This window comes from Poecilia latipinna, unplaced genomic scaffold (assembly GCF_001443285.1).
Source record: "Poecilia latipinna isolate Pla-1442-1.1 unplaced genomic scaffold, P_latipinna-1.0 Scaffold167, whole genome shotgun sequence".
Taxonomy (NCBI): Eukaryota; Metazoa; Chordata; class Actinopteri; order Cyprinodontiformes; family Poeciliidae; genus Poecilia; species Poecilia latipinna.
Window position 1 is genome coordinate 348383 of NW_015112783.1, and position 18957 is coordinate 367339.

At 38.3% G+C, this 18957-nt stretch overlaps 1 protein-coding gene across 1 annotated transcript in view; it reads right to left on the reverse strand.

Annotated features, from left to right (window-relative positions):
- adarb1b (adenosine deaminase RNA specific B1b) overlaps nt 1-12230 on the reverse strand; it is a 25103-nt gene extending 12873 nt beyond the window's left edge. Inside the window, exons 1-5 of the mRNA XM_015029926.1 lie at nt 12129-12230; nt 7080-7996; nt 3328-3442; nt 1871-2039; nt 1561-1712 (exon numbers count right to left, since the gene is read on the reverse strand). Of these exons, the coding sequence (XP_014885412.1) occupies nt 1561-1712; nt 1871-2039; nt 3328-3442; nt 7080-7996; nt 12129-12156 (1381 nt within the window). The 5' untranslated portion in view covers nt 12157-12230. The remainder of the gene's footprint in view (nt 1-1560; nt 1713-1870; nt 2040-3327; nt 3443-7079; nt 7997-12128) is intronic.
- Nucleotides 12231-18957: the final 6727 nt, after the last annotated feature.

Here is an 18957-nt window from a genome sequence, read left to right on the forward strand (position 1 = left end):
CTTGCCTTGCCTTGCCTTGCCTTATGCTAAGGGACATAAAAAGTGAGCGCTACAATATAAACAATGGATGAAGTGTTACATGATTTAGTGTTAGATATTGGGTAATATTCAGAAAATATACATGCAGTATGTGTGCAATGCAAACGGCACATCAGGGCCATTCATGTGTAAATTTATGAAGAAAAAAAATTTTAGGAAAAAAAAAACAAGAACATTTCTGAGTTTGCAAAGTCTAAAATCTGCTAGAAAAAATAAAACTGCAATTTTGAGATCAATCCCAGAAATTTTCTAGAAAAAACATTGAATTTTCTGAACTCAAAATTGTTTTTGTTTTTTCTAGAAAGTTTCTGAGATTAAGTTGTTTTTGTAGAAATTTCCTCTTCCTATTTTGTCTTTAATTAATACACCATTGCACCGATGCCTATGGTTATGTGAAAACAACAAAATAATATAAAATCATCAAATTTAACTTTCATAGTTTTACAAAACATATATTTGCATGACTGCCAAGTATCACAGCATTCAGATAGAATGACAAGCATCGAGCAGCAAGCTGCTGCCCCCGTCTACAATCCAGTCCTCTATGTAGTGAACACAAACGTTTTCATGATTTTACCATTCAGTTTATATTTCTTACTTGGTTCTTGCATTTTTTTGCATCAGTACCTGGATGTATATTTGACTTTATTTAAGGCAGAAAGCCTTGTTTCTTTTTGCAAGACAATGCTAACCTGCATTCTGTCGCACACTTGAAACATGATAATGTATTTAAAGAAAAAAAAATAACATCTGCATTTTTTTTCTTAATCTTGATTTTTTAATTATGTGCTGAAACAGTAACTGGGAAACATTTGTAGAGGTTTCTGTACCTGCCTCCTTAGCTTCTATACAAGGGGAACATATTTAACATGTTTACTGCTGACAGACTGAACACTTCGGAGATGTCTTTATCATTTTTCAATTTAACATAGCCCAATTAGCCTACAACCTTACTGCCAGTGGTGTAATTATTTGGACATCATTGGAATTGTGTTGCATTTTGAGCAGCATTTTACAAAAAAAAAAATCCCTCACACTAGTAAATTGGCGTGTTTACTGACAAAGCCAGTGTCTCCAAAAGAAGAAAGCAAAAAATGTTGTGCACATTATGTTGTCAAAGTTTTCTGATGTTCCACCAGCAGGCGCCCATCTATTCACTGACTAATTGAATGTGGCTGTTTTCTATTCAGCCTGCCATGTGCAATGGAAAGCGGCCTGACAAGAGTACGAGGGAGGTTAATCAGACAGACAGAGTGGTTGGGCTGGGGAGGAGAAAGACTGATGGAGGACGACAGAGAATGACTAAACGCTCTAATTACCAGCGCCTTGTTTAAATGCGTCTGTGAAGCATATTTTGGACACTGGACTAACATTCAAATACAGCAAAGCATAACTCTACGATTAATTAAATAAAATCAATCAGCGGCTGGAGCTGAATTCTGAGTAAAGACGGGAAGAAATTAAAAACGTGTCCTGAGAGCCGAGGACGAGATATGGCGATAGAGCCGTCTGGTTTCGCACCTTCCACTCCGGCTTCGTGCGGAGAGAAAATCCTGGCGTCTCCGCAGGGCGAGGTGCTGATGTAGAGGTGAAACTGAACGTTGTCCTGTAACCTGTAGCCTCCTTTGTCACATGGCACAAATATGGACTTGTGATGGTCCTCTTTTATGTTGCTACAATCACAAACCAACAGCAAAAAAAAAACAAAAAAAAAACGAATGCTCGTCACATTATATTTAAGCCATAAAAATGCAATCGGAATATAGAACATTTGTAGAAATGTACAGCTGCACCTTACGAGACAGAACGAAGGATGTGTTTGTCCACTAACCTGAGGTAGAACTCCAGCTGGGTGTAGAGGTACCTGATGAGCGAGCGTCGGGCGATTATCTCTGCATGGCAGTCGTTTAGTGCCAGGCCGCGGTCACTCATGTACTCACCGTTGATGCACTTGGTTCCCGTGGAGACACAGATGACCTGTGCTTCCTTCACATCAGTTCCTGTTGGGGTGCGGGGGGGCAATAACACAGACACACCCGGTGAATCACATGTGTCCGCACACTAAAAATGCTGGTCCTTGACTAAGAAAAGGCAGACTGCTGTGGAGGAGAGGCAGGCCACTTAAATGCTAGGATTCTCCAATAATGGAGAATCCTAGCAGTTTGGAGTCAGCTTCGTTCCAGTTATCTTCAGCTGCACATTCAGAAACACACACATACACACACTTCTGTCTCCTGAAGGGCAGATGCTTTGCCAGCACCAATACACTTTAGAATAGGCACATGTCAGTCACTGGTCGTCAGGTAAGCCATAAAAAGTTCCAGTTTTTAAAACAAGATTTTTACTTCACAGAAAAGTAAAGTACCTGGTAATGACACAGCAGGACACTGTGAACTCCACTCTACTATTCTCAGTTTATACACACCACACTCAACGGGAGCAAAAGAGGCACAAATACTTCAGACATTCCCAGTATTTGATGTTCTAGAAAACTGTTAGAGAATTGTTCCTTCTGCTCTTTACAAATATTATTTTTTCAACTGTTTGGGTCATTGGAGAACCAATACATATCAATATATTTGAAATTATGAGTCAATGAAACTGTGCTATTCAGCAGCATAGTTGTAGTTGCCTGTTTGATGATAGGTAGCATTGGTTAAATGAAATGGGCATGGGAGCCAAAATGTGAACTAACTAGCAAGGTTACAAATTCTTTACAGCAAAATTTGTGACATTTTCTTGTAAAATCTAAGAATATGATTGTTTTTACTCAAAGACTTTAAACCTATCATCTTTTCAGCTCAGCTGGATGTATCCTCACACCTCACAAATCCCAAACAGGACGGTTACGAGATAAACTGGAAATAATAGGATGTCTGTTTTCAGAAAAGAAGAGATAAAATTGTCTTTTGTTTCTGCCGATGGTATTTAGAATACAAAGGTAGAACAATAAAATGTGACTTTTTTTCAAAGAACTGGTTGAAGACCAGCTCTAGCAGCAGCCCTGGTTTACTACTAGAGATTCCTGCAGGGAATTGGGTTATGATCCGATGTCTAGATAAATCCAGAGGCATGTAGTTATATGAGACAGAATGATGTCTGCTAAAACTGCCAAACAGAATATTGAGAAGTTGCATCTTTAGATCCTATTGTTCATGACCCAATTAACAACCAAAGCACTTATCTCTTTGTTTTAATTATCCTTCCAAATAATACTTTTAAATGACCAAAGCCTTTTTTTTTGTAAGCACGGAAGGCATCACCGGGTCTCCTCCTCCTATATATTACCTGTTGTCATGACGACTCCTGCCAGGACTTTTCTTCGTGCATGAGGGGAGGTGAAGTTGTCTGTCAGCTCACTGAACTTATCCACCACCAGGCGAGAGACGGCGTCAGCCAGAACCTGCAGACACAGACAAGCGTGCGGGAGGACATGCACATAACCGCACAAACACAAAACCCTCGCCTCAGATATGTCAGCTTATAGAGCATGTCTGATGCTATCCGCCGCTGGAGCGCTATCTACCTGTCACTACGCTCCCATCCGGCATCAAACGAGTCAAAGCGTTAAAACAGCAACAAGTGAAACTGGGCTGCCCCCTCTGAGGTAAACATAACAATCTTTTAAGCAGCGCTGTTGGAGTTTGGAATGACAGTTTTAGTTTAGCATCTCCCTTCTGACAGCGAATCAGAGCAAAGAAAACAAACAAACAAACAGGCAAACGTGGGCCTCAGTTGAGAGCAAAGTGCTCGCCTGCTTTCCAGAGCTTTAATCTCCAGCTGAACGTTTGAGGAAACCTAAAATGAACTTCACACATCTTTAACTTTTGGACGGCCCGCTCCTCGTGCTGGGTCTTTAACCACTGCTAATGTGATGGAAAATGACGACAACCAAAAGGAGAGATGACGGCTGGTTGATCACAAATTAAAGAAATCAGTCTTATATTACTTCCCTGCTACTTCAGAGTCACCCATTTAAAGCCAGTAATTCGGTTTTCATTGCCAAGGACTTTTACTCTTTATGGCGGTAAAAATATAGTTTTCTTTACCTCCTTTTTACTCTGTTCTCTCAAAATAAATTTTGGTTTATTTGTCGTTTGTGCAATAAGACACAAACAACAATAATTTTGTAATTTGAATTTTGATGGTAAATTCTAATTACAATCAAATAAGAAACTAATTTAAGGTCCAAATTCTGCCACCTCATTTTCTCCCACAAGTGTTACACAAGATAGAAAAGTAGAGCTGAAATTAAATATCATGCAGCAGAAAATTAATATGAGAAGTTACTGAGGGTGTCATGGCTGAAATGGGCTACAGGACAAGATGAGAGGGTGAACAAAGAGAGAAGAAAGGCCTGTTGACTATGTGTCAGGCTGATTAGCTTTGCTGACTGAGTTCTCTCTCTCTTCTCACACTGGCTCTCATCGAAGACAATTAACTTCACCTCTCTGATAACCTGTGTGAATGAGACTTCAATGACAGCTTTATAGATTAGTGCAGTTTGAAGGGTGGATGAGTTGGGAGTTTTAGCTCTTTGTAAACCAAAGTACAATGTTCGCTTCAGAAGAATATGTTCCTTTGAGGTGTGTTTCCCCTCTGTCAGAACCTACTATGGTAAAATCTTGTCATCAACATAATCAGGGGTAAAAATATGGACAAATTCTGATTCAACACCAAGAAGAATGAGCTTCTGTAGGAATAACTTTCTGTAAGTCTTTGTTGGTGTCACCACACTTCTTTACGATGTTGCTTCAGTTCATGAAGGTCTGCAGAGACTCATTCATGTACAGCTCTAGATTCTGTGATGTTTGGGATCACTGTCCTGTTGACGATCCAGTTTGGGCCAACCTGAAGTTGTCAAACAAACAGCCTCAATTTTGACTTTAGAATAACTTTGGTATACAGAGGACTTCTTGGTCGACTCCATGCCTGCAAGTTGACCGAGTCCAGAGAGTGTTAAAAATGACAAAGTCCTAATAATCACCCCTCTACCAACATGTCTGACAGTTGTTGTTAATATACTTCTTTTAGCTTCACTTTAAACTTTTATTGTGTTAATTAAAAAAAAATTATTACATAGATTTTAAAGTTTTAAAATATTAACACTTACTCGCATAAATGTTCTAGTTGGAACCTTTATGTTCCATTCTGGTAGGTCCATAAATCTGACGCACAAGCGACATCAACAAACAACAGAGATGGACGACAAGCCCTCTTCTCTCACTGTTGTTGAGCTATGTCTACTTATTCAACAAATAATTTAACAGCAGAAAGCTATTTTGAGTTAAAAATGCTGCTTATTTTTCTATTTGTATTTTTTGATTAAAATACGATTAGTAAATTACAGACCCTGCAATTAAAAATTTTAATCGATTACCATCACTACTTTAAACATTTCTTCATTGGTCTTGTGTGTCTAAATGACATTGTTACTGAAATTCTCTTGACAAGCCATACTTGTGCAGTCTAAATATATTCTAGTCAATTTATTTATAAAGTGCCGATTTATAAAGCACTTTACAAGACAAACAGATTTATTGTGTACCTGTAATTGCCTTAGCAAATAAATCCAGTGTAATGCAATAATACATTACACTGGACTTATAATTAATTACAGACATCCCAGCTCCAATTTAGACTAATAGATGCAGCCCTTGGACTTTTTTCCATTTTATCGAGGAGCTGCATTGTCTGGCTCTGAGGTGAATTTGCAGTTACATTCACTGCTGGAAACACAAGCTTTCTGAAATGTTTTCCATTCGTGAATAATCGTTCTCCCTGCAGATTGGTGGACTTTAGTCGCTCTGACATCTTACAAGCAGAACCAGATTGATTGGCAGCTTCAATTGCTTCTCCAAGGTCATTGCTAATGTATAAGTTGGCATTGTGTTAAGACTTCTGCTATTATAAAGGTGGTCACAATGCTGACTATCAATCAACCAACGGATTGTGATTAGCAGCTGCTGACCTCTATTTTCCCTTAAGTACCATGGAAGCACTAAGGGTGCACTTAGTTTTTTCCATGACTATACATCTAAGATCACCAGGGAGACAAATCTACAGCAATATGCAGTCAGAAAATAACTGATGATATCTTATAAGCTTATATACTCATTTCTGTTAATATCAATGTCAGCTGTGCCCGTCTTTGACACCCCTCATTGTTATATAACTTTGCACATTTGTGCTACAGACCGGCACTAAGCTGTTCCCTTACTATCGGCTGAACACATGAACACTGAGTGACTTTAACATTTAGACGTTGCTGTTTCCATCATCAAGCTACCTCAAGACAGATTTAATATCCTCAGCTTTATCATAGTTCAAGATGGTGAACGTCTAGTCGCACTTTTGCCCCGGTTTGGAGCCCAGAGAGCTGTAATGTTGGCTGAGGTGAATAAAATTATAGAACCAGTGTGTGAGGTGCAATAAGAGTTGGTGTGAGATATTGAAAAGAGAAAATTACACTGGGTGTTGTTTTCTTATGAGACCCATGGGTCTGATGTTGTGTATCACATGTTGGGTTGTATGTGGGTTTTAGAAATTTCAAAAAAAATAATCAAACAGACTCAACTATAACTACACAGAGGCATGCTTTTATGAGGTAAGGACGAGCAAAGACCTGGAAATGTTTCTTTTCTTCAATATTCACCTGTTTCCATTTTTGTGATGTATAACAATAGAGGAAATGTCACCTTCACTACGTAGCAATCATATTAAAAAGGTGGTTCAAGATTTTGAAGAAAAAAATATTTTGCTACTCAACTTCTATCTAGTTTCCCTTTGGACCTAATGAAGTATTTTTTATTTGAATTAAACTCAAAACGATACCTGAGTAAGCATTTGTTGAACCCCTTCAATCATTACCTGAAAGGTGTACGTGGTACCAAAAGCACCAAATACAATCCAACATCCCCTATTGAGGGGATTTATCAGGATTGTATTCCTGATAAATACGCAAGATTAAACTAATTACAGTCTAGTTTCTTTGCATTTCTTTGAAACTAGAGAAATCTGAAATTAATAAAATGTCTTACCTGGGGAAGGTGAAGTTGCAACCCCTCTCTTGGTATGGGTTGCCTGGACGGTGTCTGGTCTAGCTGCATGTTGAAGAGAGCAGAGAGGGCGGCCTGTGCTGCCCGGGCTTTAGCCAGCTTTTTGTTGCGCCCTGAGCCTTCAAACGTCTGTGAGTCCACAGTTACTGACATCACGAAATTCTTGGCGTGACTCTCACCACTCTCTGAGACAAAGTCATATTTGAGGCCTGGCCTGAGCTCATTGAGGATCATGACCGGGTTTTTGCCAGTGGAGGGTGAGCTGAATGCAGATGGAGAGGGCAACGGAGCCTGGACAAGGTTGCTGCCAGGTGGTGTGGGTAAAGGATACTCCCCTAGTGAGTTTGTACCGTTGGAGCCTAAATAGAAGGATTCTTCAGGAGCAGCTGGTGTCTCAAAGCCATTGAAGAGCATGTCAGGGAAGTCCGCTTGATCTGATGTAAAGTCTGTATTCACTGTCAGTGTACGGCCCATGGCCAGGTGAGCCTCAGACGCATTGGGAAACTGAACAAAGGAACGCAGCGCTTTCTCAGCTGCATTCAGTTTAGCTTTCTTCTTGGTTGGACCCATGCCCTCAAACATTTGCCCATTGACCTCCACAGTCATGACAAACACTGGTGCATGGACCGGCCCAGTCTGAGACAGCAGTTTGTACTGGAGACCTGGTTTGATCTCATTCAGCTGCATCAGAGCATTCTTGGGCAGCACCGGTCCAGGTGTTTTCTTGCGCTTCTTGGCTCGGAACTTGGAATGCGCGTGGCCATTGTTGCCCTCCTCTAAGGGGCGCTTTCGACTGCCATGGCCGCTTCCATTGGGGAGCTGATCACCGACTCCCATCCCGTCTTTGCAGGACACGTTGTCCAGGTTTCGGTTTTCCTTAACGTCTGTGCTGCTTGAACCTGCGGTGCCCAGAAAGAGTAACTTACAACGCCTTCGTTGCAGGATCTTGTAAATGCAAAATTTATAGATTCCTTTATCACTCTTTGGAACTGAACCAATGATTTGTGTTCCTTTATAACAACAAGATAAGATATAGTTAGGATTGAATTTCTAACCCTATTTCACAAAGAAGACAAATACAAAAACATCTGTTTCTTCAGAATGACAGTTAATGCATTCTGAATACCTCTGCAAACATTTTACTTTGCTATCTTTATATTTAAAATTAAACTAACTAATCTTCATGTTCAAAATTACTAAAATTAGGATAAAATAAAAATATGTTGTAGACATTGAAGACACTTGACATTGCACAGTGACAGGGCCTTGAGAATATCATGCAAACAAACAACACACACACAAAAACCAGACCAAAAGGGTTTTTTTCACCCAGTTTATCTTAAATCGCTAACGTTTCTGAAGAAAAACCAAAACCAATTATATACTGAACTAAGGGGAACACATATCACTGATTCTAGTTAGCAAAGTGGATGGAATGTTGGGAAAAATTTTCATTTATAACATCCTTCAGCAAAGGCTTGATAGGTTACTCCTTGCGGTACTCAAGAGAAAGAGAGGCCGCAGTGTGCATGAGTGGGATTGTAGGTTGGGTTGAGGGAGTGCAGGGAAAGTAGTGCAGGGGGAGGAAGCTGAGGACCAGGCAAACAGGAGAGTACATCAAAGAGGCAGAAGGAGAAGACTCCACCTACTGCAGGATCCTAAAGGCTCGACTGGTGACACGGTGGAGGTTAAAATGCAGTTTACACCATTTACATGATTTTATTTTTTGAAAACATAGACTCCCGTATTTAAAATGAGGAAAGTCTGAAGAAACAAAACAAACAAACAAAAAAAGTTTTCTAATGAAGTGTCATTCATAAGACCCTGCGCCTCTGAGATCCCCCCCTTGGAGCTGTCAGAGAGCAGAGTGTTGACAAAATGTCTTGACATGCCATTACCAACTGCACACTGCCACTGACATGTCCTGAGTCAGGAAAAAAACAACAAAAAATTGATTCTAAGATCACAAACTGCAACTCATTCAGTTTATGACCTGGAAACATGCACTTTTTATGTAGTCATGCGTTTACAGCATTGGTATTGGTGCATTGCAAATGAACTTGAAGACAAATGCGCAAAGTGAAGGTTATTTTGCCACCAAAACAGTTTGAAAGCTAAACCGGAACTAGATCTTGCATAACACCAATTCTTTCTGGAAAACACTTTAGCAGCTTGACCAGCATGTGTTTTTATTTTTTTTTTTTTAAACTGTATTTCCATCAGGGCAAGATTTACAAGGTGCTGGTCATTTCACCCTTCATCAGATTTTTGTAGTTTCCTACTTTTAGAGGACCTATTTGCACCACCTAAGCATCATTTCATCGTCACCAGAGAGACTTGTTGTACCTATTTAAACATGGGATAAGTCAAAATAAATTACTGTGATCTGCAAATATTCTAACGGTAGGAAATGTGGTTATTTGATTCAATATATCAGTGGTAATTTCACAATTTTTGTTGGTTTGTCTGAGTTAACTTTCTGCACAAAAGTCAGTAGCTAATAGTATTTCTTCAATTCTACAGAAAATATATTTGTGTTGTGGTGATGATAAATCAAATTAATTAATGTCTGATTCAGTCATGTGTCATACTAACACATGACTCAGACGTGCTAATATAACAGGTATTTGGAGAGGCAGTAGGACAAATACCAAAATTGGTTCTGTACAAATTTGTTGAAACCAAATGTTCCCTGTTATAGTGCCTATAGGACTAGTTAATAACCAGTGCTGGTTTAGCTCTGGAACAGTTTTGGTGGAAAAACCCCATGAAAACAAATAAATACCCAGACAATATGGCACCGATCAGAATGGTGCTGCAACCTGGACTCTTCAAATACAGAGTATTTAATCATTTATTACTGTGTTAAATTTGAGCTTCAGCTAACTATGGTACATCTCTTTAAGATCTGTATCTCTGAGGTGTTGATAGTCAGTAAAACCAATAAACATACATTAAGAAACCTCTTGCAAGCTGCACAAATACAGTGAAGAAATGACACACAGAACAATCTGGAGCTTCTATGACTGTTATTATCATTATACACAAAGTTATTCAGTTACATACCTCTTACCCACAAATAAAACATTTAATAATTTTGTTTATTGTAACAATGAGAATCTTAATACCCAGTAGTGGTGAAAAATCACAAACTGGATCCGACATAAAGAGGGAAAAAAAATGCATAAAGCAAGAGCCATGCATTAAATTATGGAACAGGCATGCAGTTGTTGTCACTGTCATGCTGCAATTTGTGTAATCAGCATTTGTAGACAATATTAATTATAATGGAGAGGAAATATTTAAAAGATCCTTTCCAAATGAACTGAGTGAAACAGTCATGACTTCATTTTAGGTGTGTCTATCTTGTTGGGGTTTTGTTTTGGTTCATTTCATTAGATAAAAGAGCTTCAAGAGCTCCCCGGGTTGTCACATGAAAGCTAAAACTTTCTTTCTTTTCTTCCCCTGGTGTCCCCTTGGTATTAAAGAAACAGGACTGTGTGAGCGAGGGCTGCGTTTTATCTTCAGATACATCTTTTATGTATATCTGGCAGTAAAAATGTAAGAACCAGGCTTCAGAGCCTTTGAAAGTCAACAAAGACAATTTTGTAGCTGCTTATTTCACAACATAACATACCATTCTACAAAGTGAAGACAGATAGTATGACACTACAATCAGACTTTTTCATTTTTATCACGAGCTCGGATGTTGTTGCGACTGCAGCTGACTTTAAACGTGTTTGTTGTGGGCATTGCAAACAAAAATGTCTAAAGTTCAATAAAAGACAGAGGAGTATCTGAGGTATCAAAGATTTGGAGATTAGCTCATCTCTGAGAGTTGGTTAAAGTTAATGTGACATATTTATGTGTGGATGGGTCAGTTTGAGTGTATTTTTTAAGACGGGGCATAAAATAAACTGTCATTTTGAAAAAAGTACATCCATCTTTCAATTCACGGCCTTTGGAATTTTTTTCTGACCAGGTTCTAAAATTAGTTAAATCTAATCCTATAAGTTGTGTGTGAAAAATCGATTATTGCAATTCCCATCGGACTGAAGGTATTTTGATTTTGGAACAGGTCAGTTATTTTTCCAGTGATGTAACTATTTTTTTATTCCCATATATAAGGATCAACTTACCATCTTGGAACAATATTTGAATGCACAATGAGGAACTCAGATGTTTGAAACTCTCCTCAGTTTCAAATATCTGAGGGAAGTCAATCTTTCACAGTGCAGACAAAGCTTTTGCACAGTGTTGCACATTAAAAATTTTGCTGGACATTTATTGGAAGATCAGTAGCTGTATAAATTCTACAATGTTAAATACATAACATGGTGCATTTAACTGAGGCTGAAACAGTATTTAGCTGTGGTAGCATATTTTATTATTCCATTGGGACTTGATGCATATATACAATGATGTGAAAGGGTAATTATTGTCAGGTGTGGTGGAGGGTTGATTGTTTGGTCTTGTTTTCCAGCCTCAAACTGGGGCACCTTGCAGTCAATGAGTTGATTTAGTTTATCTGTAATAATAATAATTGAGAAATTGCTGATGTTAGAGTTATTCAATGAAATAAAACAAATGTAGTTGTGAAGAATCACACAGCATTCAAATACTTCAAGTTACCATGGTGATGGTTATTGGACACTTGAGGATAGATGTAAATACTTTTAGAACCTGGCAAAAAATAGATCATTATATCATGTAAAACCTCAGCTTTAAACATACTTTATTGTTACAACTATATTCTCACTCAGATCTAAATAATCAAGTATTTCCCAACACATGTTTTTTTCCATTTTCAAAAATATACTTTAAAACTTTATTCTTCAATTATTTTGGTTATTAGACATATGCTTACAAATGTATTTTTTAAAAGGTCGTATGTAGACAACAAAAGATCACACTGATTACGCAACACATAAAAAGAGAAGGATAAACAAGCAGGCAGACAGAAAGGAAGGAAGGAAAGTAAAGGCAAAAAAAAGATGGATGAACAAATGAGAAAAATCAAGATGGACTCACTCATGTTTTCTTCCTCATCCACATCCATGGCGTCAGGTTTGTTTTGACCCGCGAGCAGCCTCGCCCCCGCTGCACCTGAGGATCGGAGGACAGGAAGGCAGACCGTGTAAGCACAGACGGAGCAACACACAACCACATAAACATATTCAGAGAGTTTGAGTGGCTACAGCAATGATGAATTTCCTCGCTTGACATAGCAGCACACACACACACACACACACACACACACACACACAAAGAAACATGCACACATTGCACTGTGTAAGGAGCTCCTGATGTAAGCATATAAATATTCAGAGACGGAGAGATATCAAGGTGAGAGAGGGGCCCAGGGCTGACAGGCCTTAATAGCAGGAGCAGTCTATTGTGACTTTAATATCCCTGCGATTAGACCTCATTTCCCACTGCCTGCAGAGAGATATGCAGCTCCTGACATGGCCAAGTCACTCCACTGCTGCACACATGTGACTTAGCCCAAGGTGGAGGGAGAGATTAGAGATCCATTAAGCAACACTTTCAAACCAACATCGAATCAAATGATTTCCTGTAATTGGAAATATTCGCTCCAACTGACAATGACCAGCAAACCTTTGGACTGTATCACTTTTTTTGAACTAAAAAAAAAAAAATAATTGGCAGGGATTTGTCAAAAGTTGGTTCTACATGTACAACTGGGTGCCTTCTCAAGAGTCTACATAAAATAAAATAAAAAGTTTCGAATGCCATTCCATTTAGACATTTTGGTAGACTTGAGCAGATATGACATGTTTGGACAACATAAAATCGGAATCAGGACAACGAAGAAGTAAATGTTGCAAGCAACATAGACGAAAAGGTGCTCTATGCTTTTTTTACTTCCTTTGTGCATCCACTCATCCATATTTTTGTCTGTTCATCCATTTGCTTCTTTCCTCATCTCTTTTCCACTGTTCATTTGATTGTTCACTCTTTCCATCCTTTATCTGTTCATCTGTTCCTTAGTTCTTTCCTTCATCCATCATTCCTTCATCAGTTTATCCAGTGTACTCACAGACACACTGATTCACTTATAAATCTTCAAGTTAATGCAATTTTGGTTACGTCTACTAAGAATATACATTTCAAAAACCAAAATCAGTTGCATAGGTGATACTACTGGCTCATGTTGCCAAAAATAACTGCTCAACTTGGATCGTATTCACTCCAAAAGTATCACAAAAGCATCAGAGAACAAAACAAAAAATGTTGCTAAGCCAGGGAAGATGAGCACAATCTCAGGTATATCAGAAAAAGAAAGTAAAAGTTGCAAAGAGAGAAAAAAACAAATTGAACATCATAAAGAGAGCGAGTGAAGGCAGAAAAAAGATGGCACAAGTGATATGGAACAGATTGTGGTGAATCCATTCTCTCTCTTATTCGCCTTCCATCATTGCTCCCATTCCTCAGCCAGACACTTTCTTAAACTAAAGTAAATGGGCTAATTAATCTGAGCTAATGGTGGGTGACAGCAAATATGCTAGCACAATTATCACCCTATTAACGATTCATATTCCAACCCATAATTGAAAATGAAAAGGTGGGGTGAAGGGAGGAAAGGTGGGAGATAGGAGTCATTTTTCTCTGGTAGCAGCAGCCAGGTGCGCCGCGCTTCGGCGCGCTCATTCAGCGACCCAGAACCAAACCTACGCTCGCCTTCCACCGCACACGACGCGGCGCAATTTTCTATTTCCAGACTTTTAATTATTGGTGCTGGTATATAACGAGTAAACAAATTAGAGCTCTTATAGGAACGCAAAACTAAATGTAAAACATGACTGATTTTAGCATACACTTTTATTCTCATTCCTCCTACTGCCCAGTGTAGGCTGTGTGGTCTAATCAGCAGCCAATGCAAATGTGTCTGTCAGTTTTGATTTTCACATTAGACCGTCTTGGTTATAAAAGTCTAAAACTGATTCTAAAATCAGCCGCAATCAGAGGCTTAAGTCTCACAAAGAGCTGTGTAGGACGGGCGCCTTGAAATTTCAATTGGGGATTAAATGACTACAAACTCCTCAAGGGTAAAGAGATTTGGAAAAGGAGAATTTAAGATGGAAAACATGTATGATTCTTTTTTTAACGGGAATATGTCTGAATGTATATTTGTTTGATAGCTGGATATGAACACACATATCCGTATTACAAAATGTTACACAAACTTCAAAACATCAATGTAACACAAGCTCTGTAGAGTCGTATTAGGAATTCAGTTCCTTCATGAGTTCTTCTTCTGCTTCCAATTATTAAATAAATGTGCACCAACATTCAATGTTAGTAATAAGAACTGTAGTAAATCTTTTGCACTTCAAGTTGAAAGGAACGTTCTCGGCATCTGCATTCTCTCTAGACAGGTGTACCTGAGCCTTGAAAAGTTAAGCTTTGTCTCATAAACTTGCAGGAATGTCCAACCAACAGTGCATGAACTGGTTATCAAAAAGTCAAGGATGTCTTTAGAAATATAATGCAGATAAATCCAGAAAATCAAATTGAATGATTTTTAAATAATTTATTTGCACTATATTGTGTGAAACAACATTTCCAGCATTGGTCAGTCCAAAGGAAAAAAAACTATAGACCTGCATATGGCTGGAATTGGCTAAAGGACCATTAGTAAACAGTCTAGTGAGAAGGCAACTATTGTTTCAGAAAACTGAAGACAGTCAAAATGACTGTAGATTTCCCTCAGATTGAAACTTCATGCAACATCTGATCTAGTGGAGAATCAAAGATCATGATAAAGGTGAGGAATAAGCCCAGAGCTCAAAGGCAGGACCTGGTCTATGACCGAAAGAGAGCACAGAGCAAAGTCTTAAAGGTTTGAAGTAGATAAACATTTCTGCTGCCCTGTCTGCAAACCTGGTCAAGAAGTACAGGAAATGTTTGACTCCCGTACTTATAGAAAAAAGCTCTATTCAAATACTTATTTTGTTCAATAAAATGCAAATTAAGTTTTTATTTTAATTTGTAATATTCCCCCACATTTGAGGTTTACCCATGACATTACTCTCCATTCTTTGTAAGTAGGAAGATTTGACAAATTGCTGGTGTATCAAACACTTATTTTTCCCACTGCAGATGGAGGAGACATTGCACGATTGCATAAGCAGAAAAGGTCGTACTGTGCAACTGCCCTAAAGATTTCATGTTACCCTGATATTTATATCATTGTGTGGTATTAAACCAGTGGTGAAAAATGTCAGTCCTTAAGGCCCAATATTCTGTATCCATCCATCTATTATTTATACACACTCATCCTTGCAGGTGCCGATCTCCAGCAGGACACCAAGCCTTAAAGACTGGAGTTGGCTAAAACAGTGTCAGGGGAAGCCCTACACACCCAGTGTTTCCAATAGCAGGCTACTGTGGGGTAATATAGCGTAACGTGAGATTAGTTTGATTATTGGAGAGATGTACGAGTTATAGTTGAATCAATTTTGTATCAGTTGTTACCCAAAAAAAAAAAACAAAAAAAAAAACCTCAGTGCCATGAGGCTTATCTGGTGATTAAATCTCAATTATACCACTTTTATGTTGCACATTTACATTTATATATTTTTCTACGCTACAAACTTAATTCCTGGTTTTTGTATGGCGTATTTGACAAGAAAAAAAGAGAAATGTCTTAGAAATGCAAGGAGGAGTTAAAAAGAGTTTAAAAAGACATTTTTACTTATGGTTTTTATCATTGTGCATGAAGCTAACAAAGCTAATCCAGACATTTGGATACATGTGGATTTCTAAAAGAAATGGTAAACCGAGACAGGATCCCGGACACATGTTGAAACTGACCATTTCTGGACCTAAATGACAGAAGCGGAGGACTTTAAGTGAGTCGAAAGAATCAAAGCAAAGACCTGCCGACTGTCTCCCTCTGCATGAATAAGCGATATAACGTCATCAAGCTGTTGTGGTTGCAGGTAATTCTGAGTGGACGCCAAGGGAGGCAGGGAGGGAGAAAGATGAGAAAGAAGATGAAAAGCCTCAAATTCAATCTGGCATGGTGAGAGGGGCTGAGGGGGAAATAAGGCGTTTTCGATTTGTCTCTCATCCCTCGCCTTGCGCTGCGACGGAGCGATAGAGCATAGTTGGTGCGGAGGGAGTGCCAGCAGTGGACGCCTGGGGGGAGGGTGCAGGTGGGCTGGGTGGATGTAAAGGTAAAGGTGAGAGAGGGACGGAGGACAAGAGAGAGAGAAAATGCAATCCTATTCCAAGAAAAAGAGAATCATTATCTCCTTTAGAAGGGAGGGAGATGGAAAGGTTTGCCCTTGGCAGGCCAAGCAGTTCGTACTGTAGCAAACAACCTCTCTACGAAGGCAAGTACTGGAAGGTTTCTGAGAGAATTACATTGGAACATTTTCAAACTAAAAAGGTGTAATAGAGAATAACTGTACTAATATAAATCAGAAATTAATGTAAAACAGGTACTTTAAGAGTCAACTCCACGGAAATCAACTCAATGACAATTATAGTGAAGAAAAAGAAAATATCTTGAGGATCACTGTATTTGGTACAATAATCCACTGAGTAAAGAGGATCAGGATGAGTCAGTCAAGGATACAGTTTCCGAATAAAAATCTGAAAACTGTGGCAGGAATTTGTATTGAGCATCTTTGGGTCGATACTCAGTAAAACTACACCAGAACTTCTTTTAGGGTCACAATCAGGTTTCTAGAGATTGAAGTGTTTGCCCACTCTTTACTGCAAAGTACCTATTTCAGAATGTCAATCAGTCAGAATGGATGCACAGTTTTGTCACATATTCTCAATTAGATTTAGGTCTAGACTTTGACTGGGACATTCTAGCAAATGAATTTGATCTAAGCTGTTTTAGGGTAAAAAGGTAAAAACGTCAAAAATGGTGAACTACCATGCAAGTCCTAATAAAACATACTAAAAAATATGATTGCATGGAGACAAAGTGTAGAAAAAGGGGTGGAAGTCAGTATTTTGTATTTTGGTAATATGCAAACACAAACTTTAAAGTGCCATGAAGAAATGCTCATATCCTCATTTTCTTCTGTATTTCTCTTATAATTAAGAGATTTATCTGAACTCTAAAAATGTATCATCTACTTTTTTAAACAAAGGAAATGCCCACATCTGAAGCTAAGTGGTTGTCTGATGGGAAAACATTTATAGTCGAATCTAGCCAGATGTACTATTTGGAAAGAATGCTGTCTCATCAAAATCATTCCTCCCATTTACCAACACATCCATTTATTTCTGACTTTCTTGTCCGATAACAACATTTTACAGGATGTTCACCACCCTGCTTTTTTCTTGTCTTTGCATTTAACTTATTCGTCTGACCTTTCAGCACAAATGGTAAGAGATGGCTCTAAAAATACATAGGATAGGATCTGCTTTGCAGAGAGGACAGCTCTTTTTTAAGACTCCTCTTCTTTGTGTCTGCAGTCTTTCTTCCAATGGATACCTGGTATTTTAATTTGGAGGATACCCAATGAGACTGTGATTTATAATAGATTTGAACCTATGAACCAGTCATTCCACAGAAAACAGGCTACAAATGGAAGCAATTAAAAATAACGGCCAACATACCTTACATGTTCAAAAATCAAAGGATATCTAGCAGGTTTGTGTTACTGTAAAATGCAGGCCTTTACAGTAAGAAGAGACAGTACATGTATAACTTCCATGGTGAAGTGAAAAGAGGGAACCGTTGCTACATACACACACCAGGTTTTGATGATCGAGTCCAATTTTTTTTTTTTTTTTTACAAAAATCCAATTCTTTGTGAATAGTTTATAACCCCACGCTACCAATGTGAAGAAAAATTATCCCCACTAACAATCATATCCAAGATTTGATATCGATATGTGGAGATTTCTAGAATAAGAACTGAATACTTTTTAGTGGCGTCATATTTTTTTCACATGACTGAATACAATGAAAGTGTCTTGGAATATAATGTTTTTCCAAGACTGGGTGTGTGTTGTCATGTTTGGTTTTTGTTCATCAATAATGTAGATATGAACACCCATCTCACCATGTCGTCTTTTATTCATTTCACTAAAATAATGTTTGGTAGTTGTGCTGTGACTCCCTTTTAATCTCTGACAGACACACACAGAGCAACGCTGCCTCCGTTGTTACGATGAATAATTAATGACCGTTGGTGGCAGAAAGGCTGTTACATTTCACTGTTACTGAGTGGCTTTGTTCCAATGATTAAAATGCTTAAATCACACTAATGAATACATGTAATGTTAAATAAGACGCATCACTTGACCACTTGACTAATGAAAGTAAAGAAATCATGACCTCTGGTGAAGCCAAAATACCTCTGAGCTTACCTGTTAGTAAGTATTTATTTAGGCACCATAACTATATATATATATATATATATTACATCTATAAGATTTAAGAAAATTATTTTACAGCATAGCATAAAGCAGCAGTGGAACATGAACTAATGCACTGTGGGTGTAAAATACCCATTTAATTCCTTCAAAAACTGTGTTTGAATGAAGACAGAACCATGAAACTTGAGGTTTCTTGGAAGCTTTTTATTCATAATGTTGCATCAAACACATTGTAACACATTAGTCTTTCATAAATCATTGGATATCATTAATATAACAGATATTTTGCTTCATTAATAAGATCCATTCCATGGCTATAATGATAAAGTACTGAGGGGTTACAGCCTTCAATTACACCTACATGGTGTATGAACACAATCACGAGTTTACAAAAAAAGAATCTCAACTTTAAGAAAGGTTGCACTAAAAACCTTGGCTTTTTATTTCTCTCCTACTATTTTTACAGTTCATTACTGGTTGAAAATGT